The 25,561-nt window shown below is 48.3% G+C and overlaps 1 protein-coding gene across 10 annotated transcripts in view; it reads left to right on the forward strand.

Moving 5' to 3' along the window:
• Positions 1-25,561, forward strand: part of DENND1A (DENN domain containing 1A) — a 543,770-nt gene that overhangs the window by 452,721 nt on the left and 65,488 nt on the right. For all 10 annotated transcript variants that reach the window (XM_059073023.2, XM_067040763.1, XM_059073026.2 and 7 more), the window contains 3 exons: positions 22,629-22,733; positions 23,092-23,179; positions 25,119-25,159. In XM_059073023.2, coding sequence (XP_058929006.1) covers positions 22,629-22,733; positions 23,092-23,179; positions 25,119-25,159 — 234 coding nt within the window. The remainder of the gene's footprint in view (positions 1-22,628; positions 22,734-23,091; positions 23,180-25,118; positions 25,160-25,561) is intronic.

The following is a 25,561-nucleotide window of genomic DNA, read 5'->3' on the forward strand; positions in this document are numbered from 1 at the left end:
TCAGACGGCTGGCTGGAAGAATCCCTGGGTGGCACTGTCTGCACATGCTCTGATGGGTCAGATAACACTGGGATCCGAGGGTCAAGTCCTCATCGCTGCCCTTTGCCTCCACGCGAGAGGTTTGCTCTAAGCTGCCTAGGTGCTAGGGAGTCGAGGTGGGATTCAAACCCAGATCCATCTGTCTCCAGAAACCAAGCCCCCTCCCTTCACCATGTGACCCTCTAGATAGACATTTGCTAAATGCATGGGGACACCAAGAGTTTCCTGGCATGGGCTCCTTGGATTCTGAATAGGGAACTTTTAGGAGAGACACTCAGGCTTCCCAAAGACCAGAGCTGCCAACTCAACATAACCAAGTCACTCTGACCAGATTTAGACAAATTTTTTAATGAATAAAGTAATATTTAATGGCTTATATTGGATGACCACAATTACTAGGAGATAACCCATTTACTATGCAGTCCTAGGAGACTGGGAATGAATAGGACATTAATAACAGCTACCAACCATGAATCTCCATTACATGTCTGGCCCTGAGTCAAGTACTTTGACATAAAATCTGTCTGTTCCCCATGACAACGCTGTGAGGTAGGTTGCATTGTTTCCGTTTTACAAACAACACACTGAGTCTTGGTTAGCTTACAAACGTTCCCGCAGCCACATGGACAGTGAGTGACAGAGCCAGGATGCCCCGCCCACCCGCTGCGGAACCTGAACCACGCCAGAGCACACCCTCCCTCAGAGGCCGTCGAGTGGAGCATCAGTCAACACAGGTCACTTCTTTCACGACAGATGGAGCGCAGGACAGACCCTGACAAACACCAATTTTCAAGCATCGGGTCAACTAAAAGCTGGGGAACCCACAGAGCCCCGGGCCTGGGCTGGGAATCCTCAGCGTTCCAGATAGAGTCTGCACGCAGAAGCAAGCATTGCAAGGCCCAGGCTTTGCTTGCTGAGTTCCTGGAGGCCGCCTTGGGGGGTCGTCAGCAGCCAGGTGGAGGGGCTGAGGAGCCCCTCAGCCATGCATTCACCGGCTGCTCTGGAGCACCTTCCATGTGCCAGGCCCTGCCCTTGGGGTTGGGGATTCAGTGGTGAACAAAACGTAGTCCTGACTCAAGGCCTCTGCGGGACTCTCAGAATGGAGGGGGCACCGTGCAAATTTGGGACAGGCTTCTTTTTTTTTTTTTTTTTTTAATAACATCGTTATTGGAGTATAACTGCTTTACAGTGGTGTGGAACAGGCTTCTTAAAGGCATAGTTTCCTGAGCTGGGTCCTGATGGATGAGTACACAATTGCCAGGTCAAAGGAACAATCGAAAACGTGTATAATGTTTGTGTTAAAAAGGAAAAATAGTGTTCACAGTGGATTCCAGCCACGTGCTAGTGCTTTCATCCTCACAGCATCCCCATGAGGCTGGCGGCATCAGCTCCATCTTCTTGGGGAGGTAGCTGGGCTCAGACTGGCCCAAGTTCACTTGGCTTAAAGGTACAAGAGCCAGGATGCAGAGTACCTGCTGGCTGGCTCAGCAGGGACACAGAATCTGCTGTGGAGGACAGGTACCTCACATACCCCAGGGTGGGGGTCCACTCAAGAGGCTTTGCTGAGGTCCGGCTCACTTTCCAAAGCTGACAACTCTCTTCTGAGCAGCAACAAAGAAGCATAATCAGCTTCAGCTAAAGTGTTCCCCCTTCAGGAAGCCGTCCCTGATCACCCTCCTCTGGCAAATAGCAGGGACAGTGATGCCTACTGCAGACTTGCCTTAGTCACTAGCTGGTGGCAGAGTGGCTGGTTGACACTGACACACACACCCCCACTCCCTTATTTGGGTTTCTTCATCTCTCGGAAGCTCAGTATCTTCACCTTTACAACAGGAATAATGTAGCTGGTGGGCAAAGGCTGAACAAGCAAGGCCGCCTTGCGCAGTACCTGGCACAGGTGGGCATCAGTAAATGTGCGCTTCCTTCCTGAAGGAAGCCTAGACTCCCCGCCCCCCATTTCATTCTCCCACTCCCTCAGCCCTGTTTCCACTTCTTCCTGTGCATCCTCGCTGTTCTGGTAGATTTCTAGGTAGTTGCTGTCCTGCCTTCACCATTTCCACCAACTAATAGCTGCTGTTTAGCTCACCCATGCATATTTTAGACTCATAATTTTTCCTCCTGAATCAGCCTGTGCAGATTCTAATCACCTCCCGTTCTCTTCCCTGAATTCCCTCCAATTTAGAGATTCAAAAGAGGTGCTTCTCTGCATGAACATGCTGTGATTCAATTTGAAAATAAATTTCTCCTGGCAGCAGCCATCTTTCTGAAAAGTGACATTTAAGACTGACAGTGGACAAGATTGTAAACAGGTTTCCAATAAGAAAAAAAAGTCAGTGTTAAGTGCATTCTATGAATTTTTTTAAACAATGTGTGCTCGTGTGTGTGTGTGCGTGTCTATAATTGCAGCCTTGCTGTGCAGCCGTCTGCTCCAGGAAGAATTCTGGGATGGTGTGGGTCTGTTTCGAACTATCTTGGTATTCTTTTACTTTTCGGAAAGCGGCTTCATTTCATGGGACTCACTCCCGTATAGGATTGTAGACAGTTCATTCATTCGTTCATTCATTTATTCACTCATTTAACACACAGGTATTCAGTGCCACTTATGTGTCAGGCTATGTGCTCGCTAAGGGAACTGTGGGCCAATAAGACAGTTCATTCTCTACCCATAAGGAGCTCACGTCCCCAAGCGGGAGGCCGGTGGGTGAGCAGGGAACTGTACGAGGTGATAGAGGTCGGCTCGGGATGCCATGGGAGCCCACGGAAGTTCCAGAGAGGGGTGCCCTGGGGACACCTGAGTTTGGCCTTGTAGGATGAGTAGCAGTTAGCCTGATGAAGAAGGGAGGAAAGAGAAGAGCGTGAAGGTCCAAAGCAGTATGGTCGGTGCAGGGGAGCTGCAGGCAGCTTGCAGTGATTGAGACTTCTGGTCTGCAGGGGGAAGTATCAGGAGGTGTGGCTGGAGGTGCCTTTGGGCACGTGCCCAACTGAGAGGCGCCTCGGAGTCCTCACAGAGGCAGCCGGAGCAGGGCAGCGCTTTCAGCGGGTGTGATGTGATCAGATGGTGGGAGTGGTGCACTTCCAGGTGGTGGTCAGCAGGATGGGATATTTAGGAAGTAAAGCCCTGCAGCAGAAAGTCTGTTATCTTGTGCTTCTCTTAACACAACTTTGTTCGTAAGTACCTCAGATTACCAGCTCTCTTCTTTTTTTTTTCCCCTGTCTATCCTGACACGGGAATGTATTGCTAGTAAAATGAAATCAGCTGACACTCGCTTTTCCCATTCATCATTACCAAATAAAAGCTCTTTCCAGGGGTTCTTGGGATAGTCTTTTAACAGTCCCCCTGGCTGGAACCACACATGACCCTGCAGTTATCTTCTAAAGGAAGCAAGAAGTGAGAGGCTCCCAGTGTGCCACCAGAGCAAGAGGGAGAATCGTTTGGTCCCTGTGAAGAGGTTATTGGCAAAAGGCCTTTGGGGTCCTGAAGGGGCAGACAGGCCAGTGGGCAGTGAAAGGCCTGGAACTGTCCAGTCAAGGCTCTGTCATCCACGTGCTCTCTTTGGGCAGCTTCTCTTTTCCTTCTGCCAAACTCACCAACCCCCACTAACCCTGGGACAGAGGGAAGGGAGGGCTGAGCAGACAGCCTGTCGCAGGTCAAATGGAATTCCAGAGTCATCTTTCGGGGTCACATAAGCATTAAATAAGGTAACGATTGGGAAGCCACCTTAAAAGCTGAAAGAATTCCCAAGTGAAGAGAATTAAAAGTTGGTTGCCGGTAATCTAGGACCCAGTCTGATGAGGGGCAGGGTTGAAAAGAATCATGGAATGAAACTTGTAAGTAATCTTGGAATGTCAGTTTTCTGTGTAGCTCCTCTCCTCAAGAGCAGATGAGATTCGATGATGTTAGTGACCTTTTGAAAGGTGGTAGAAGGAACCGAGCCTTTACACTTAGACGTGCCTAGATGTGAATCCTCACCTGCCCCCTACTTGTTATATGGTCTTGGGCAAGTCACTTGACCTTTCAGAGCTTTATTTCCAGATCTGTAAAAAGAGGATGGGTGCCTTCACGTGCCCGTCACATACCTGTCTGTGTGCGGGGGTGGAGCGGGGCGGGGAGGGGGCTGATTTCCCCACACTCTCCGAGGGGAAAGAGACCGACCAGTCAAATCATTACTCTTCCAGTGCCTGGCTCATAGTAGATGTGCAAGAAAATAGTTTGTTTTTCATTTATAACTCACTTTTAATACTTCCCTGTCACTAGGTCAGCAATACATTGGATAACCCAATGTCATGTTTGGTGTCCCCTCAAGACTAGTTGATCGTGGAATAATACATCCTGCCTGCCACCACCCTTGCCCCTCTGAAGTCTAATATTTCAGGTCCCCCTGTGGGATTTTTTCCCCCAACATTTTGTTGCAAAATGTTTCAAGCCTACAGAAAAATCGAAAGAATTTTACAGTGAATACCTACATACCTACCAACTAGGTTGTACCATTAACATTCTACTATGCTTGCTTTATCACGTATCTGTCCATCTATCACTGCATCTGTTTTTTGATGCATTTTCAGAGTAAGTTGAGAATATCAGTACAATTTCCCCTAAACAATTCAGCATGTTAATCACTAACTAGAATAAATGCTGTTTGTGAAGAGCAGACACTCAGTAAGTGGTTACTGCTATTACTATTGTTATTATTATTATTAATTATTCAGGAAAGAAGGACAGTCATGGTGATTTGATATTCCCGAAGATAAGACACCTGCTAGCCACATGTTGGGAGGGGCCTGCCATTTCCTGAGAACCAAACTGTCCTTATCTTGTGGACTGGTCTCAGGCAGGGAAACGGCTGGAAGTCACAGCCGCCATGGTGCCCCGGGCACAGACTTCAGCCCATCCCCTGGATGCTCATCCCCTTGACAACCTCCAAAAGCCTTTGGAAGACTTAATAACCCAACTGTGACAGTGGAGGTTGAGACTGGGCACTGAGGTCAGAGCGGTGATGAAGAGAAGCAGAGCTACTGTTCCCTTAGCGCTTACAGTCTAGGTCAAGCACAGACCCGAGCCAGACCACCTGGGTCAAATCCTGCCTGTGCGAACCTAGAAAAGTTAACTCATATTTCTGTGCCTCCATTTCCCAACTGTAAAACAGGGACAGCAGCAACATCTACCTCATGGGGTTGTTATGAGGATTAAATGAGTGCATACGTGTAAAACGCTTACAAAGGTACCTGGCACCTGGTAAGCAAGTGTAAATGTCTACTACTCTTGGTACTGTTACTCCCCCCACCCAAGTTCCCAAATGCATTATGATCATCTGAGCAGCTTTGTGAAGGTCTGAGCCACAGCCCAGGAATATGCATTAAAAAGACTCTCCCTAGGTGAGTCTTCTTGCAATGCCGGATGTAGGAACCATTGATCAAAGTGATCAACAAATGTTAGCTTCCCATACAGGTGATGAAACAGAGACTCGGAGAGGGAAGGAGCGTGCCCAAGGGGACACAGGTAGTAAAGCACTAGAACCAGAACACCATCTCAGACGGGTGACCCCCACCTCCAGGCTCTTGGGCAGATACTTGCCCTGGATCGGCTGGCCAGTGTGCTGGACCTTGAACCAAATCTGGGTTCTCCACACCACTGTGACAATTTTTCATGGTAAAGGGTCTGGTAGAACTGAATCAGCTATTTGGTCTGGAGAAGATCATCTCTCAAATAGGAAAATCCCTATATCTCACATATTAAGACATTTCCCAAATCTTTTAACCGGGAATCGCCCAAATATTTAGAGTCCTCCCATCATTAAATAACTCCTTGGAGGAGGTGTGTAAGAAGTTATCTCCCCACGTGGGCTCTTCACCTGCATATGTAGATGCAGAAATACTCATGCCACTCCAGCACTCTATCTGGGTGACTCTTATAATTAATATTTACTTAAAACAATCATTAGTCTCTGCTGGGCAACATTAAACCCACGTTAGCAATATTTTTAGCCGGGCCTTCCCCACACCTGCGATGGCAGGCAAGTGTGGCAGCAGGAAGCCCTGCGGTGCTTTATAAATAAGCCTCCATGCACCTGGACCAGCCCTCCCCACACGCCACTCAGGCAGCAGGGTGGGCCAGGATGCCGTCCTGATGGGAGCCCAAAGCAGCCCACACCTCCAGTCCGGGTCCTCACTTCACTTTATGCCCCGTCCACCAAAAAGGAAACTCATCTCTGTTGAGATAGCATGGCAATATGGGCCCCAGGCTAGACCCACATGAAAGGTGCACTTTTTCCCAAAAGGGTTGAGTGAGGAGGATCATGACTACCTTTATTGGATACTAACGGCTTTATGTCCATTGTTCCCTTTAAACCTGTTCTCCTCCTTTTCCAGAAGAGGAAACTGAGGCTCAGAAAAGATGACTGCTTCCCCAGGGCCATACAGCCAGTGGGGGGGACTCCAGCCTGCTCTAACTGAACCCACGCTTTTCACTACACTCTTTCGCACCCTCAGTCTTACTTGATGCTGTTAAATGATCAGGAAGAAGGGAAACATTTATTGAGTGCCTACTATGTGCCTACGTATATTGTCCCAACTGGAATTAGCTCATAGGCGGTAAAAATGATTATTCCTATTTAATGGTTAAAGAAACCGAGCCTCTAGAGAATTCTCAGTTGCTTCCTAAAGATCACACTGCTAGTAAGCATCAGAGCCAGAATTCAAACCCAGCCTGATTCTCCAACACTAGATGCTTTCCCACCTCGCCAAAGACATAAATGAGAAATTTGCCATATATATGGGTAATGGAGCGTCATGTAGAACCTAAGATTTTGTCATTTTTCTACTCCTCAGATGATAATGAGCTCTCTGCCTAAAATGTTTGAAGTTTATAAAGAACTTTTATCCTGGTAGAAATTTTATATAAGATTTTATTATTTTCAGGGATCTTCCATGATTATTTAATTTAATCCTTGAAATAACTCTGTGAAAATAGGTGTTACAAAGCCCACTTTACAGAGAAGTAAACGGAGCTTGGAGAGGCCCAGTGCTTGCCCCAGGTGAGTACCGGCCCAGCAGGAGCTCAGCCACAAAGGCCCTGTTCTCCCCACACTTGCTCAGCATTGCTCCCGAGCCAGGATCTGTTTAGTGGGGCCTAAAGAGTGAGGAATTTAGACACTTTTCATTAAGAAAGAGATTGGAAGGGGGAAGAGTGTTGCGGCAGTGGAGCCCAACGTACAGGACCCCTTCATTAAAGGTGGCGACATTTCCTCACCCACAGGAGCGGGCTGGAAGTTGTGATGGTCGGAGAACTACAGAAATAGCAGCTTTCACACTGATTCCTACACGGGAGGAACTGGTGGTTCCAGGGCAGATAAGAATGACTTTACAAGATGAAAATGATCAGTGAGGGCACACAGGTCTGGAGGGGAGCGGAGTTGGCATTTTTTGGCCCTGCAAATAGCTGCCCATCTGCTCTCTGTCAGAATATGTTAGGAGTGCATCTGGATTGCTGCCCCTGAGTCTCAGCTCCAGGCTGGTCATGTGGTTGTCTCCACGACAACTCCAGGAGCGGTGTAAACTGCTGCGCTTTGAGCCAGATGCTGCTCTGCACATGTGGTCTAATTAGATGGTGTTCCCGGCCTCCCGCCTCCCTCCGCTACCCCTCCCAGCATACACACCACGTTCTCTCTTCCCTTCCTCCAGCTAACCCTCATCCTCGCATCCTCAGTCCGTTTGTCTTGCTCTCCACCCCGTTGGCGTCTTTCTCAGAAATGTTCCTGTTGCCTTATCTGCAGTGAATAATTCATTCAACAAGCATCACAGTGCCTGAGCTGACCCAGGCACTGTGCTAGGAACTGGAGATGCAGAGCCAAGTAAGACTCTGCCTGTACCCACACGGAGTCCGTATCTAGCGAGGGAACGCCTGGGCAGCCAGGAGTGCAAAAATGGCAGGAAGGGCTATAGTAGAGGTGAGCACAGGAGCTGCGGAACCCCGAGCAGGGACACCCAACCCAACCAAGGCAGGAAGAAGGAAGGCGGGGGTGGGGGTGGGGGGTTGTCCCAGGGCAGCTGTCCGCCATTAATCCTTGAAGGGCGAGGGGGGGACTTCCGCAGCCTGGCGTGTAGGGGGTGGATTCGAAGACGAGGCTGAGAAAATGAAGGCCTTCATCCCTGTGAATGAAGTCTGCTCCTCGGACATGGGAAGCTCAGTTCAGGGCTGGGTGGGTTGCTCAGGGGCGAGCCACCAGCATGTGCTGAGTAATTATTTTTTGTACCTTTCTTGGCAGTTGTGTATTCTAGGGGTCCAGCATTCACTCCTCAGATCTCTGGCTCTCAGGGAAGATGCCCCCAAATAAGGAAGGAGAGAGTCAGCATCTCTCTCACTCACCCCATCTGTGACGTGCCCCTTGAACCCCAGGGACATCACCTCCTCACTGTGCACCGCCTCGTCACGGCCCTGCTGCCCTGCTCATGACCTCCTCCGCTTTTCCATCTAGCTAGTGCCTGCTCCTCCTTGGAGCTTGCTTTTTATATCAGCGCCGCACCTCACTCCACACCCGGTGTAGCTTTTCTTGGAGCCCGCCCAGCCCCAGCATAGGCACCCTGTATGTGCTCTCCCAGCACCCTGTCAAAGGTATTTGTTGAGGGAACAATGTAGAAGGTCCCGCACAAGACGAAACACCCAGCTCTCAAAGGGCATCTGAAAAGTGCTGTTAGGACCTGAACTGCCATTGTGTACCTGCTGTGTGCCCCTCAGAATTGGCACCTGGACAAATATTATACCATTTCAAACCTCTTGATATAGAGTCGGTTAATATCCCCAATTCACAGATGAGGAAACGGGGCTCCAAGAGGCTCACTTGCTTCCCCATTCATGGAGCTCTGGGCTGCATTGAGCCTCTTTTGAATCCCTGGGCAGTACATAATCCCCATCTAGAGACTCCAGACTCCTTGGGCTGGGACTGCAGTATGTGGGAAAGGATTTTCGTTGTGTGAGAAATCATCTTCTGTATCTCAAATTCCCCCAGAAACCCAGAGGGGGAAAAAAAAAGTTCAGGCAACTGAGCACCCCAGCTCAGAGTGCCCTGGGGTGTTGTAGGAAGAGCCTGCCTGGGCTTTGGGGACAGGCAGATGGAGCTTCAAGTACAGCTCGGGCACTTTGCAGCACTGTGGCCTTGGGCAAGTCATGTCCCTCGGTAAGATGAGGATAAAGAGCTTCTCTTAATAGGGTTGTTATGCAGATCCAGCCTTCAGGCAGGCAGGGGTGCCGTCGGCAGAGGCAGCTGGGGCGGGGGTGGGGGGGGTGATCCCTTTTTTCCTCGCTCCACGTCGTCGTCCTGACTCCACTGATCCAACACATGTCCTGGGCAGGTAGTGCACGTCACCTGCCTTGACGTGAATCACGGAAAGCATGCTCTGGGCAGAGAACTACCATTCTTTGGAGTAGAAGACCAGGGGTTTTTTGCCCCTCTAGGAGTCAAGCCCTGAGCTAACTGTTGCACGCAAATCACCTATTGATCCCAACATAGCCCCGGGAGGTAAGAAATATGTCTTACATTTTGGGAATGAGAAAACTGTCTCAGAGGGCTCAGGGCCTTCCGCCGTGCTCTCGATGTAGCACGTGGCACAGCAGTCATTCCCACTCGAGTTCATTCCCCGTTCCCAACTCCGCACCAAGGGCTGTGCACACATTCTCTGTGAGGGGCTGTCGGTGACCTCGTAGAGAAAGGCCCTTTTTAGAAAGGCCTAGTTGGGTGTCTAGAAACAGCACGTGTTAGCTCAGCACCTTCCCATCTTACAGATGAAGAAACTGAGGCCCAGACAAGGAAAAGGAATCAAGGCCAAGTCGAGTGTTTCAACACTTCTCTTTGTGCCCTTTCCCCTTCACAATGCTGCCATTTATTCATGACTAAAAACTTGCTGCCAAAGCCTCCTGGGCAGCACACCCCATCCAGACACCGGAGGTTGGCCCTGAATAAGTGACATTCGGGAGAGGGCTGGTCATAAATCAGTGACCCAGTAAGTGAGCCCGATAATCCAGCGTGTGGACAGTGCTGAGGATGAGCTCCCTCGGAGCCGTGTCGCCAGGCACTGGCAGACTGCGTTTCTTACGTGAGGTCCGTCTGTTTTCCCCTCACTTAACTCAGCCAGGGGGTTGGGATTTTTCCTCTCCACACACTAATTTGTGTTCCTCCGGTTTTATCTCCATGTCCCTTAAAAACCTTTCGATCCGTGAGCCCCATGTTCCCATTGCCACGGCTAACGTTGGTTCTCCTGCTGGTCACTCTTCAGATGGATTTACGTTTCTCAAAGGGGCCCACCAGGCCCTCCAAACCCACCTGCTCTCCAGTACACGCTCTCGAACTGTCTTCTCACTCTCAGGAAGCGAAATCCTTTTCTCTAGTCAGTTTGGCGCATCCTTTCCTGGGATTTGGAATGCACGGGTCATTGTGTTAAAACCCAGAATCTGGCTCTCAGTGACAGCAAGGCACGCTCTGGTGGCCAAGCAAAAGGTTGTTTGACACAGAGATCTCGGCCTGTCCCTGTTTGGTGTCCTGCTGGGGAGAGCACGGCGCTCCGCTGCAGTAAGGGGTGGTCACCAGTTCTCACTGACCCAGCCGCTGCTCCTTGGACCTGCCAGCATAATGATGTTAATGCTCAGAGCGTGGCGATAGGGATTATTTCTGGCATATTGGTGAGAAAACGGAGGCTCCGGGGTGGATGACCCCTGCAAGCAAGGAGTGGAGCCCAAACTCACTCATCTCTCCAGAGCCCGCTCTCTTCATGGGCCACCTTCTACCCCATCTCCGAATTGTTAGGACAGCCCCAGGGGCGGCTGATAGGTCAAATACTATTTCGTGGTTATTTCTTTTAAATAACATTGTGTCGCATGAGCCCCAGGGGCCAGTCAGACTTGGCTTCAAAGTCTGGCTCTGTCAGTGACCAGCTCTGCAGCCTAAGGCTGGTGACTTCCCCTTTCTGAGCCTCAGTAGAATATCTGTGAAATGGAGGTTGCGGCAACACCTACCTCACAGGTTGCCTGGAGTCAGCGAGATAATGCACACGACAGCACCCAGGGCAGGTGGCGCTCGGTGAGCGGCCTCTGTTTTAATCGCTGCACCTGCTTTCCCCATCGAGCCGCCCCCATCTGCATTCTTATGGGAAGGAAATCTTCAACGGGTATGCACGAGAACCTGCTTCATTGTGTCTCCTCGGCTGGCTTCTGCGGGCCTCCCCGCTCATCTGCCATCCCGTGCTAATCAGGATTTCCTGACTTCCCGCTGTTTGTCTCAGTTAATGCAGAAGGAAGGGGCTGCTGGCACAGAGGAGCCGGGCGTGGGCCGCCGCGCCTGTGATTTGAATGTCTTTACTGTAATCTAGCGAGTGTGTGGGGGGGCTTCTGTCAATACCGAGCGGCTGGCCCGCCTGAATGGGCGAATGCTGTCAGCCCGGCTGTCCCTGCCCCTGCAAATCATCCAGCAGCTCTCGTCGGGCCCCCACGTTTCCCCCGGCTTAAATCATCCCAACAGTGAGCCGCCTTCACAGTGACACATTGATTCTTTGTTTAGGGCTTATAATAGTCACAGGGGCCCTGGCTGAGACGCTGTCCCCAGTGTACCTGGACTACCACACCCGTGGTTCAGAAGCCCATCTTGGCCCTGTCATCCCCAAACGTGGCTCAGCGCAACCCAGCCAGAGCCATGACCGTGGCTATGCAGGGACCACCTTCCAGTACTCCTGCCAGCCCTCGAGCACGTACCACAGCGTGCCTCTGAAGCTGGGGGAGAGTGCGCTTGCACTTGGGACTCATTCAGACCCACCAGCTCTGGAACCGTGGGCAAAACATTTCACTTGCATGGGCGTCCTTTCCTCATCTATAAAATGGGAGTCATTTATGGACGCCCCCAGCTCTGGTGAGGGTTCAGGGAGGGGAAGGTACACACCGGTCCAGAGCAAGTGCTCAGCTGACATCGGCTCCCTCTCCCTAAACTCGTGCCTGCTTCTGGCTAACATGAAGTGATTGGATCCTGCTAATCCTGCTGTCCCAGCTCTCCCACCCTCCTTCCCTGCCTTCCAGTAAGTAAGAATTTGGCATTCTCTAGGCTGGATATCACGCTAAGCCTTTTCTGCGTTGCCTGGAAGCTCACCCAGGTTCCTTGGCCCCCACCACAGCTGACACCATGAGGAGCCACCCTTCGGACCCAGCTCTGGGAGTGGTGCTGAGGCCCGGAGCAGGGGCCAGTAAGGAGGTGCTGGCTGCCCAGGGGAGGCTACAGAAGCACCCTTCAGACTTCAGAGCAAGGTTTTGGCTGTACTGCATTTTGGCCAATGACTTGAGTCTTTTATTAGGAATTTGGAGGTATTTAAACAAAATGCAGAGAGGACAGACAGCAGAAGCAAGAAGAACTACAGTCCTGCAGCCTGTGGAACAAAAACCACATTCACAGAAATATAGACAAGATGAAAAGGCAGAGGACTATGTACCAGATGAAGGAACAAGATAAAACCCCAGAAAAACAACTAAATGAAGTGGAGATAGGCAACCTTCCAGAAAAAGAATTCAGAATAATGATAGTGAAGATGATCCAGGACCTCGGAAAAAGAACGGAGGCAAAGATCCAAGAAGATGCAAGAAATGTTTAACGAAGACCTAGAAGAATTAAAGAACAAACACCTAGAAGAATTAAAGAACAAACAGAGAGAGATGAACAATATAATAACTGAAATGAAAAATACACTAGAAGGAATCAATAGCAGAATAACTGAGGTAGAAGAACGGATAAGTGACCTGGAAGACAGAATGGTGGAATTCACTGCCATGGAACAGAATAAAGAAAAAAGAATGAAAAGAAATGAAGACAGCCTAAGAGACCTCTGGGACAACATTAAACACAACAACATTCTCATTATAGGGGTCCCAGAAGAAGAGAGAGAGGAAAGACCTGAGGAAATATTTGAAGAGATTATAGTTGAAAACTTCCCTAACACGGGAAAGGAAATAGCCACCCAAGTCCCGGAAGCACAGAGAGTCCCAGGCAGGATAAACCCAAGGAGAAACACACCAAGACACATAGTAATCAAATTGACAAAAAATAAAGGCAAAGAAAAATTATTGAAGCAACAAGGGAAAAATGACAAAGAACATACAAGGGAACTCCCATAAGGTTAACAGCTGATTTCTCAGCAGAAACTCTACAAGTCAGAAGGGAGTGGCATGATATATTTAAAGTGATGAAAGGGAAGAACTCACAACCAAGATTACTCTACCCGGCAAGGATCTCATTCAGATTCGATGGAGAAATCAAAAGCTTTACATACAAGCAAAAGCTAAAAGAATTCAGCACCACCAAACCAGCTCTACAACAAATGCTAAAGGGAGTTCTCTAAGTGGGAAACACAAGAGAAGAAAAGGACCTACAAAAACAAAATCTTAAAATTTGTATGGAGACACAAAAGACCCTGAATAGCCAAAGCAGCCTTGAGGGAAAATAATGGAGCTGGAGGAATCAGACTCCCTGACTTCAGGCTATACTACAAAGCTACAGTAATCAAGACAATATGGTACTGGCACAAAAACAGAAATATAGATCAATGGGATAGGATAGAAAGCCCAGAGATAAACCCACACACCTGTGGTCAGCTAATCTATGACAAAGGAGGCAAGCATAGGCAATGGAGAAAAGACAGTCTCTTCAATAAGCAGTGCTGGAGGGCTTCCCTGGTGGCGCAGTGGTTGAGAGTCCGCCTGCCGATGCAGGGGACGCGGGTTCGTGCCCCGGTCCGGGAAGATCCCACATGCCGCGGAGCAGCTGGGTCCACGAGCCATGGCCGCTGGACCTGCGCATCCAGAGCCTGTGCTCCACAACAGGAGAGGCCACAGCGGTGAGAGGCCCGCGTACTGCAGAAAAAAAAAAAAAAAAAAAAAAGCGGTGCTGCGAAAGCTGGACAGCTACATGTAAAAGAATGAAATTAGAACACTCCCTAACACCATACACAAAAATAAACTCAAAATGGATTTGAGACCTAAATGTAAGACAGGACACTATAAAACTCTTAGAGGAAACAGGAAGAACACTCTGATATAAATCACAGCAACTGACCCACCTCCTAGAGTAATGGAAATAAGAATAAAAATAAACAAATGGGACCTAATGAAACTTAAAAGCTTTTGCAAAGCAAAGGAAACTACTACAAACAAGACGAAAAGACAACCCTCAGAATACGAGAAAATATTTGCAAATGAATCAATGGACAAAGGATTAATCTCCAAAATATATAAATAGCTCTGCAGCTCAATATTGAAGAAACAAACAACCCAATCCAAAAATTTAGGCAGAAGACCTAAATAGACATTTCTCCAAAGAAGACATACAGATGGCCAAGAAGTACATGAAAAGCTGCTCAACATCACTAATTACTAGAGAAATGCAAATCAAAACTACAATGAGGGGCTTCCCTGGTGGCGCAGTGGTTGAGAATCCGCCTGCCGATGCAAGGGTCACGGGTTCGTGCCCTGGTCCGGGAAGATCCCACATGCCGCGGAGCAACTAAGCCCGTGAGCCATGGCCGCTGCGCCTGCGCGTCCGGAGCCTGTGCTCCGCAACGGGAGAGGCCACAGCAGTGAGAGGCCCGCATACCGCAAAAAAAAAAAAAAAAAAAAAAAACTACAATGAGGTATCACCTCACACCAGTTAGAATGGGCATCATCAGAAAATCTACAAACAACAAATACTGGAGAGGGTGTGAAGAAAAGGGAACCCTTTTGCACTGTTGGTGGGAGTGTAAATTGATACAGCCACTATGGAGAACAGTATGGAGGTTCCTTAAAAACTACAAATAGAATTACCATATGAGCCAGAAATCCCACTACTGGGCATATACCCAGAGGAAACCATAATTCAAAAAGACCCATGCGCCCCAGTATTCACTGCAGCACTATTTACAATAGCCAGGTCACAGAAGCAACCTAAATGCCCACTGACAGACAAATGTATAAAGAAGATGTGGTACATATATACAGTGGAATATTAGTCAGCCATAAAAAAGAACGAAATTGGGTCATTTGTAGAGACGTGGATGGGTCTATAGACTGTCATACAGAGTGAAGTAAGTTAGAAAGAGAAAAACAAATATCGTATATTAACGCATATATGTGGAAGCCAGAAAAATGGTACAGATGAACCGGTTTGCAGGGCAGAAATAGAGACACAGATGTAGAGAACAAACGTATGGACATCAAGGGGGGAGAGTGGCTGGGGGGTTGGTGGTGGGATGAATTGGGAGACTGGGATTGACATGTATACACTGATGTGTATAAAATGGATAACTAATAAGAACCTGCCGTATAAAAAAATAAATAAACAAAATGCATTTGGGTTAGGACTGCTGTGATAAATGGGGCCAGATTCTCTGGCTTTCTTTATAATATTTCTTTATTCTTAAATTTTTTAAAAATGAATGTTGATTGGTCTGGGTGCTGTGCTGGTCACTTTCACCTACACCCGTGGTTCTCAATCTTGACTACGCTAGAGTCACCTGGGGAGTTTTAGAAACTACTGAAAAAGTGCCCCGGGTGATTCTAATGCACCGCCAAGGTTGAGCATTGCTAAATCCGCGCTCACATTCTTCCCTGTTTAACCGCCCAGCTATCCCCATGTGGCAGGTGGTGAGAATGGGGATCTGAGAGGTGCAGCCGTTTGCATACAGGGGCGGAGCTGGGACTGGCACCCTGCTCTGTGTCCCACTCCCCCATCTGCCTCTTCCTGGAGTGACTTAGCTATTGTCCGTCACCTGCCAGCCGCGGGGAGTAGATCAGAGCCTCCAGGAGTCTGCAGTGGGCTGGGAGTGGCCGGCAGGCACAGGTGGTGTTGGTGTGGAGGCTTGGAGGAGGAACGGGGAGCCCTCTTCACCTGAGGGCATCAGGTGAGGTTGTCACAGGAAGTAACGTGGAGAAGGAAGCCAGAGGAGTGAGTGTGTAAAGTGGTTGGGGGGTGATCGACAGTCCAGAATTTCTGGAAGGGAATGAGTTGTGTGGAGAAAGGTGGACAGCGTCGTAAGCAAAAAAAACATCAGCTGGGGAATGTCACGAAGAGCCTTGAGTGTCACGCTCAGGAGTTTAGAAACCCCACCTCCATCAACCCACAAACCTGCCTGAAGCTGTTCTATGCTCCCCAGTCAGATGGCAAACAGAGTCAATAACCAGAGTTCCTACGGGGTGGGGTATTAGCCTCTGAAGGGAGAGGGGTGAAGAGAAATGTGAGACCAGGTGGGCCTCACTGGTGTACAGTGTGCGACCGGGGCCCCACGCTCAGAAAGGCGCATGCCTGGTTTATGCTCTGCTGTCACCATCTCGAAATTCTTAGTAATTTTACCTTCAAACTTGTGCTCTGTGAATGAAGTCCACGGGACAGTGGAACATGTGCAGGACAGACACCCTCCTGGGAGCCTTGCCTTCCTACTCTCACAGAGCTGCCCCAGCCCACCCAGCGTGAGTGGAACTCACTTGCAGGGTAAGCACGTCCGTGTCTGTGGCCGAGGCACGGGACACTCACAGCCCCCAGAGGCCTTACTCTGCATCAGAACCAGAACTTCGTCACACTGAGAGAGGGTAGTGGTGTTCTAGGAAGCACCAATGACCACTGAAACCTATCACATTCCTTACTCATCCTTGTGTTAGCCAACCGCTTCTTGCAAAACTGATGACAGGGAAGGAGAGGAAAAGGTGGAGCAACCATGGTCCCTTTTCCTTTCTCATCAGGAAGCCGAAGACAGAGAGTGTTAATAGAATGTGCGTATATCAAGAACTGAAATAAAAACAGTTGAGTTAGTTTTGTGCAGCATTTCCACTGTCTGGTAAGAACGAAATACAAATGCATATATGATTTACAAAATATGATTCCACATATGTTAGCATTCAGAACTGGCCTTGCACGATACAAAGCTGAACAATAAAACCTATGCTAATAATTTAAATTCTTATTTTTTCTTTACATGGAATGACATTAAATAGCAAACTTAAAAAACACCATAAAGGGTCTAGAAAGAGACCATAAAAAAAGAAAAAAGCTTCATATTTTAATACTCAACAGTGCTTTTTTCCTGCATATTCATTTTGCACTGGGTCCCCTAAATTATGTTACCAGCCTCAGTAAAACTCAATCTCTGCCCTCAAGGAATGGTTACTTGTGCAAAATTTATTTGCTGTCATCTGTCTTAATCTTCTAAGCAACCTTAAGAGATAGGCCAGCCTTGAGTAAGTGTCACAGATGAGGGAAGACAAGTTACTTGAGACCACGTGGCCAGTATCATCAGAGTCCAGGTTCGAGTCCAGGTTCAAGTCTAGGTCTTTCTGACCCCAAGACACGTTCTCTCCCCACCGTGTTGTGTTACCTCAAATGGATCAGAGTTCTTTTTAAATTTTTTTAAAGATGGCTTTACCCAAAAAAACCAAAACCAGCCCTCTGGTGTGCCAGTTGTCACGCTGTACTGTACTTATTTGTTCCCTGAAGTAGGCAAGGTTCCTTGGTAACAGGAGCTTTTCTTTTTTATTTTTGTTACGGAAAATTCAAATATATACAAAATAAATAAACTATGTATCCACTGCCCAGCTTCTACAACTATAAACATTCTATCATTTAAAAAATTTTTAATTATGGTAAAATGTACATAACATAAATTTTTACCACTTGAACCATTTTTAGGCAGACAGCTCAGTGGCAAGAAGCACGTTCGCGCTGTTGTGCGACCATCGCCACCGTCCACCTCGGGAACGTTTTCATCTTGCAAAACTGCAAGTCTGTACCCTTTAAGCAACAGCTCCCCGTCTCTCCCGCCAGCCCCTGGCAACCACCATTCTACTTTCGGTCCCTATGAAGTTGACAACTCTAGAGATAAGTGGAATCAGCCAGCATTTGCCCTTTCGTTGCTGGCTTATTTCACTTAGCGTAATGCCTTCAAGTTGCATTCATATTGTAGCGTGTGCCATAAATTCCTTCCTTTTGAAGGCTGAATAATATTTCATTATATGTATATTTTCTTTATCCATTCATCTGTAGACATTTGGATTGCATCCATCATTTGGCTTTTGTGAATAATGCTGCTATAAACATAACATTCTGCCTTTCTTGTGTCATCTATACATACCTTCATCTACTCCCCCCCCATTTGATTATTGGTATTACTTGTAGGAACTGTATTTTATTCATCTTTGTATTCCCCTAACTCAGAGCCTGGCACACAATAGGTGTTTTAAAAATGTTTGGATGGATGAATCTTCCAAAATTATCATTTTTTAAAAATTTAAGCAAGGTCCATAAAGAGTGGACACCTCCTTTTTTCCTTAGAATTTCCGGGTAAATGTGCACATAAAATTTCGATAAAAATTAAATTTGTGAAGGAAAATAAGAATTTGATACTTTGAGTATGGATCAACAGAACAAGGAAAGATGCTAAAGAATCTGATGGGAGATTTTATTTTTATACCAGTACCCACAATGCTGTGGATAAAAGCCGTTTATTTCTGCAAGTATCAAAAACCTTTGGAATCACCGGCTTCACCTGTTAACATAGATGGACTCATTAATAATGGAATTTCCAGTTGATTCCATGTGTCAAAAAGATAACCCAAGAGTAAAACTTGTCTTTCTATAACAAAGTCCTTGATAGGGTTAAGCAGCTGTGTGTTTAACTGTCCTTCGGGTCGTAGATGGAAAACTCTACTAATGCGATGTGAGCTTGAACGCTCACGGCCTGACTTGCCTGAATTAACGTCGCTATCAGTCAGTAACCCCAGCGCCTAGAGTGTCGCCCAAGAAGACAAAAGGTTTAATCAGCCTAACAGGAGAACTAAATCGGCACTTCTTGGAAAGGAGGGAATTAACGGGACGCCTTACCTTCTCCCTTCCGCTGCAGAGAGCAGAGTGGGGGCAGCCATTTCAACTGCAGGAGGAGGTGGACAAGTGGGTGCCAATGGTTAGGCGTGCAGTTGGTTCCATGACAGAAGGAGCCTTCACAACGGCCTGCCTGCTCCCTCCCGGGAGTTTGTCTCTGAGGGGCTGGTGCTCTTGAGTGTCCACTAGGAGAACATGAGGGGCTCCCACTTTAAAGAGGATGTTTGTGCTCCCCAGCAGGTGTCCAAGAGCAAACAAAACTGAGGCCTCAGAGAAAACCCAAGTCTATAGCAGACCATGCATGAGATGCCTGAGCTTTGGAGGCCACCTTGTATTAAACCCCAACTCTGCCATGTGTGGGTCATGTGACCTCAGGCAAGGTACCCTACCTGCTGTTCTGTAAGGATCAGGTGAACCGCGATTATCGTCATTTCCTTAGAAGGTGAGTAGTGCAGGGGAATGCGCCCTCTGTGCCTGCTGCCGGTCAGACCTTTATACATGACTCTGAGTGACAGTGCAGGGTTAGGGTAGAACAGTTGCCCTGAATGGGTGGGAACGGCTCACCTAACTTATTCACCCTTCCAGACTCCACTGAACGTGCCGACTTCTCCTTATATGTTCGCACCTGCTGCCCTGCAAGGACCAGCCTTTTCCTTTCTGACTCCAGTGCATATTTTGCCACCCACCCTAGCAGCACGACACTGTAGGCAGTACTTGTTTCCATGTCCAACTGACACTGCTGATATTGTTCTTTAAGCTCTCTGCGGAAAAAGCCCCCGTTGTCAACGTTTCCCCTGAGTCTTTCCCATCCGTGCCCATGTCCTTCTGTTCGTTTTTATGGCACAGACATCTGACCAGGGGATGTCATCTCCAATAAGTAGACAACAGGCCCCAAAATGTTCTTGTCTCCCCAAAGATGAGATTCTTTCTGCTCTCCTACAGCTAAAGCCTGCCTCAGGCTACTCTTCCATGCAAATTTGGTTGCAAATTCTCTTGAATTTATTGGTCCCTCGGCAGATTTCTCCTTCCTGGCAACACTGGGCCAAAGCTCCAGGAGTGAATGCTAACAGCTCCAATGAGCATTTCCTCTGAGCGGCTCTAAACTCCCTGGACATAAGCGTCACTCAGCCTGGCCTCGTACTCTGAGACCTCTCCACCATCAGACTAGGCGGTGTCTCAGCCACACAGAGATCGCAGGGCTTCTGTGACAGGAACCAGGCCAAGCACATTCTGCAGTTCTTTAACCAACATCCTCGAGCTTCTACCTGGGGGCTGGGTGCTGCACTGTCCCCAGGGAGTATAGTGATGCATCCGGCAGGGCCTCAGCCCTCTCGATCTTCTGGTCACAGGGACACCAGTGAAGAGTACCCAGTACCCAGGGTGCACAAGGCACTGTGGGAGCACTGAGCAGGGGTGAGTGACTGCTGCACAGAGGCCTGTGTTTAAAGCATGGTAGTCCAGGTGGAAGGAGTAGAACTGGCAAAAGCACGGAAGAAAGTGGGAAAGGACATGGCCTGTGATTAGGAGATACATCTGAAGCATAAGGTGTACGGGGGAGCATAGGAAAGTGACACAAAAGGACTCTGGAAAAGCAAGGATTCTCTCAGCTTAGGAAAGGTTTGTTTGCCTGACTAAGGAGCAAGGACTTGTTCTTTCCTCCCCCACACAGGAGTTCGTGTGCGTGACACGTGCTGTTAGACAAATGGGGACTGTTCCTGCCCCCATGAAGCTTACAGTCTAGTGCAAGAATTAAATAATCACACAAATGTAACATCTCCACAATCAAAGTTCTTGAGTAGGATAGTGACATGATCCAATTTGCATTTTAGAAATCACTCTGGCCAGAAGGATTGAAGTGAATGGGGAGGAACGAAACGAGAGGGACATAAAGTTGAACGTCCACCATGGCAGTCAGGCCCGAACCAAGGGATAGAGAGCAGGGGACAGACAGATGAGACGTTGCAGTGGGAAAATGGGAAAGACTAGGGAATTGATAGGTCTGCTGTGAGTAGCTATGGATAATGATAACTTCAGAAAGAAAAAAAGATTTAGAGTGCAGTCCAGATGGGATAGTAACTGGGAGTTTTGGCCATTCTGAGTTTGAGGTTCTAGTGGGCCATCCAGGTGGGGATTGAGACATACGGGTTTGGAACAAGAGACGTCTGAGCTAACAGTGCTTATTAGGAGTGATCAGTGTATGGGTGACACTGTGCTCGTGGATGAGACCTCCTGGAGAGAGAACTAATCGCCCTGCTGTGGTTCCAAGGGTGAGGAGCAAAACTTCCAGGCCACAGGAATGGAGTCCCAGGTGGGCTTCTGTTGGCTCTCACCAGCTGATCTTTCCATGTTCAGCAAGGAAGGTATAAATCCATGCCAAATTAATAAATGTCATGAGAACTCTTTTTTCCTGAGGAACTGGTGTGTGTTTTTTCCTCATAGACAATATAACATTTGCATTGTTCCCTTCTTGCTTCGGTGGCAGCCAGGAAGCTCAGAGCTAATTTTGTAACTGAATTTTAGAAACCACATAGGACCTGCATATCCAGATACTATTTTCCCAAATAAATACATTTTACATATTTATGTATTCTCCAGCGCTGATTTTTTTCTTTGTTTTAGGTGCTCATGTAAGCTGCCTCAGATCCTTTGTAAAATTAGGTGGGGTGTAACTGTATAAAAATAAATATTCCCCTCACCCTAGTATTTTTAGGTTCATCCTTATCACCCTTGAGCCGTAGGTCTGCCCAGTTGCTGAGCTAATATTGGCTGAATTTAAGCAGGAGGGACTCTTGGAATTTACAGCCGCTACACAGTAACTTTAACACTCACCTAACTCATTAAAGCAGGATAAAAGTAGAGCTTCAAACATCTGTGTTTGCCACCAAGTCTGTGAAGAGAGAGGTACCTTTAATTTAGTTCAACATGTAAAAATCTGATCTTTCAGAATTGAGAATACACTGTTGAAATTAAAGACTTGTCTGTGTAGATGAGTACTCCAAATACCTTCAAAGAAGGAGTGAGGTGCTGACTACAAAGATGGGTGGTTTTTTAAGCTTAGGGTGTCTTTTCTTGACTCATAAAATGTAGTCCTCATCAAGCAGCATAAGCACAAAGTTGACTGGATGATAAATCTTATTTTTGATCATCCCTGGTTTTTAATATAACTAATTATTTTAAAATTATAACTCGCTACTGGTTAAGCTCACTCTGTAAATGGTTTCCACACTGTGTTCCATGGCTGGTGCCTTAGGGACTGCAAAGGTGCAAGTGGGGGGCGGCCTGCATCCCAGCCCCCAGCCCTCCCAGAGCAGCTGGGCTGTTGAAGGCGTCAGGGCTCCTGCCTAAGGTGCTGTCCCAAGAAAGGGTTCCTCTCCTAAAAGTGAAAAGAAGAGTTTGGAAATCATTCCCCCGAAGGGCACATCCCACTAACTTGCTGTTGGGGTATGCCTGTGGCTAATATGGAAGGGGCCGGGGTGGGGTTTGGAATCCTGCCTTTGGTTCCCACCCTGCCTCTTACCCTGCGACCTTGGGAGATGTCTTTTCCTCTCTGAAATAACTTCCTCATCCATAGAGTAGAATGCCATCGAGCATAACAGCCACTTCACAGGTAAGTGAGGATTAGATAAATCAGCAGATATAGAAGCGCCACCTTACAGAGTTCAAGCACTGATCTCTCTCACTCCATCCCTCTAACCCTCCTTTCCCCGTCTCATCTCTGTCTCCCAGGAGGAGCCAATCACCTTTTGCGAGGAAGCCTTCGTGTCCCACTATCGCTCCGGAGCCATGAGGCAGTTCCTGCAGAACGCCACACAGCTGCAGCTCTTCAAACAGGTGCCCGGCACCCTCGCCTGTTCTGCACCTGGGTCCCTGGTGGGGTTTCTGCAGCTGCCTCCACTCTAAGCACTGAGGCTGCAGGCATGGGTGGAACTCAGGCCTCAGCCCAGAGAGGAGGGAGATTGGGTGAGAAGGGAGCTCAGCCACCAGACGGAGCCTTTGCAAATATGCCGTGCAGCTTTATAAGTTATCATAAACACGCAGTGAGTTTTTCAGAAACTCGCCTTTTTAAGCTCACAATTCCAAAGACCCTTTCCTGTCTTGGTTCTTTGGTCATCTGCTAAGGAGCCCAGCTGAATGTCCTTTCCCTGTTCCTTTGTACTAGCTGTTATGCTTTTGTTCTTTCTTTGTATAGTTTATCGATGGTAGATTAGACCTTCTCAATTCCGGTGAGGGCTTCAGTGATGTTTTTGAAGAGGAGATCAACATGGGCGAGTATGCTGGTGAGGGCATTTCGTTTTTCTTTCTGAGCTGTGGGCTGTCTGTGGGATTGGGGTGTGTTCGCTAGGAGTGGGGCAATGACTTCTTTTTTCCTTCACTGGGGATTAGAGAGACTGATTTCAACCTTGGCCTTGAAGTGTTGGAATTCCCCTTCATGTTCTGATGAGAGAGAGGCACATTAGCCCATCTGAAGTCCTCTGTCCTGGGGTCACTTGCTTCTCCTGGGTGGGCGAAGTCTAGGTAACGTAGTGGCCTGCACGATGCAGTGGAAAGCACATGAGGAATCGAATTAGGAGACCAGGATTCACTGCCCAGCAGTGAGAACTGTGTCGAGTCATTTCCCCTCTTTCAGCTGAAGTGTTCTTACCTGTGCACGGAGTGGTAACAGTGCCTACCTCACAGGAATCTTGTTGAGATTAAATCAGAGACCCCAAGGAAAGGTTTGTGCAGTCGCCCAGGACAGACCCTGGCAGAGGATAGTGGCTTAGTAGATGTTTCTTTAAAATGTGAAGATCATCGCGGGTGCCCTGTCTCTGCTGGCCTTTAGAACCAGAGGAGTCATCCTCTCATTTTTCAAAGGAAGCATCTGAGGGCCAGAGAAATGTTAGTGGCTGACCCTGCCTCCTGAATCCCAATCTGACTGCCTTTCCAAGACCCAAAGCCTCAGTCTCTGTCAGCAAAGTAAAGCTAAACGCAAAACAATAATAATCACTCTACTAGCCCCCTCTTATTGTTGGGCGTGTGTCTGGTCTCAACTGTGCAGATAATCCAACTGGCAGTCCATAAACTCATAGAGCCAGATGTGATCTCACCTACAGACCCCTTTGTCAGGCCCTACCAGCCTGTGTTGCATGGAGAGCACAGTAATCAATAAAACCGGTGTGTTGAGTCATTGATGAGCATTTCCTGGACATCTGCTGTGTCCACAGCCCTGTACAGTAAGAATGGGGGGCCCAGTTCTGCCCTCAGGGAACTTTTAGACTGATGGGAGAAAGCTCATGACTGAAGACAAATACAGAGTAACACTGCAGGAAAAGGAGCAGACACGGGGTTTTATGCAGGTAGAATAGGGCTCTATTAATGCTCACTCTGTAACATGAGAGCTTCACAAAGGAGGCGGGTTTTGAGTAGCGTTCTAACAGTTGAATATAGGTTCTGGGGAGAAGACAAGCTTTATGTGTTGCTAAACTAAGTCTAGTCATTCGGACTCCTAGAAAAGCTGTCTGCTGATAAGACCTCCTTATCCCACCAGATAAAATGAATCAGTTCCCCACAGCACCTCCTTTTTCTTTCCCTGTCACTGCTTAAGCATGAGAAGGGCCGAGTGTGTGTCCAGCAGTGTGCTTACACTGGACACACAGCCCTGTGGTTCCTGCCCTGGCGTGGCTCACAGAACTTCAGAGAACGTGGACCTCTGAATGGGTGTTACCTATTCTAGAGGGCTGTTGAGAAGAAGGAGTAAGAGAAACTTACAGAGGAAATGACTGAGCTGGTCCCTGAGTGTACGCAGCAGAGAGAGCAGGGAACGGTGGCCAGGCAAGGGGAACAGCATTTGCGAGGGCATGGATGGCTTGGAGGAGGTATGGCCAGGGAGCCTGAGGCTGTGCAGGATGGTAGCACAGGATGGAGAGGCAGAGTGTGGGTAGTGCCAAGACAGGACAGGGGAAGAGAGGCAGGGTTGCTAAGGGGCCCGACCTCTATCCAGTAGGCAAGGAGGAGGATTTGTGTTTGTACTCGGGGCACTGATAGGATCAGATCTCACTTTGAGAAAGAAAACCTGTGGCAGCAACTCCTTCAGGGAGTGGTGCATGGGAGCCTCCACGTGATTCTCCAGATTTTGAACTTTCCAAGTCCTGCATGCTGAAAGCAACTTGAGGAACTCCTGAGGGCATACACATGACTTCTTTAAATAACCAGCTTCTCTGCTTCCTCCTTCCCCAGGGAGCGATAAACTGTACCACCAGTGGCTCTCCACAGTCCGGGTAAGTGTCACCCCCGCAGAGCCACCTGGGCCCCTCCTTAGCCTCCTGGCAGCCCTCCTCTTCCCCTGCCACCCACAAGGCTGTCATTCGGCCCAGGGCACTCTCTTCTCGCAGCTGAAGATGCTTTTGTTGGTAAAGTCAGGCCATTCTCGTGCCAGGTGGAGACTAGCAGGATGAGACTGTCCAAAGCCACCCCTCAGTGAGGATGATGAGAGGCCAGGAGAAGCTTCCTTGTCTCAGGAAGCAGGCCAAGGCGTGTTGAAAGGATGTTGCCATCTCAGAGCATTTTGGGGGGGTCTCCTTCTAGGGCCAGACCAGCTGGGAACTCTTCATGGGAAAACCAAAAATTCGTCCCTCTTGCTGCTCTGAATATGTTTCACCGCAAAGGCTCCTGAGAGGATG

Source organism: Kogia breviceps, chromosome 8 (assembly GCF_026419965.1).
Source record: "Kogia breviceps isolate mKogBre1 chromosome 8, mKogBre1 haplotype 1, whole genome shotgun sequence".
In the NCBI taxonomy this organism is placed as follows: domain Eukaryota; kingdom Metazoa; phylum Chordata; class Mammalia; order Artiodactyla; family Physeteridae; genus Kogia; species Kogia breviceps.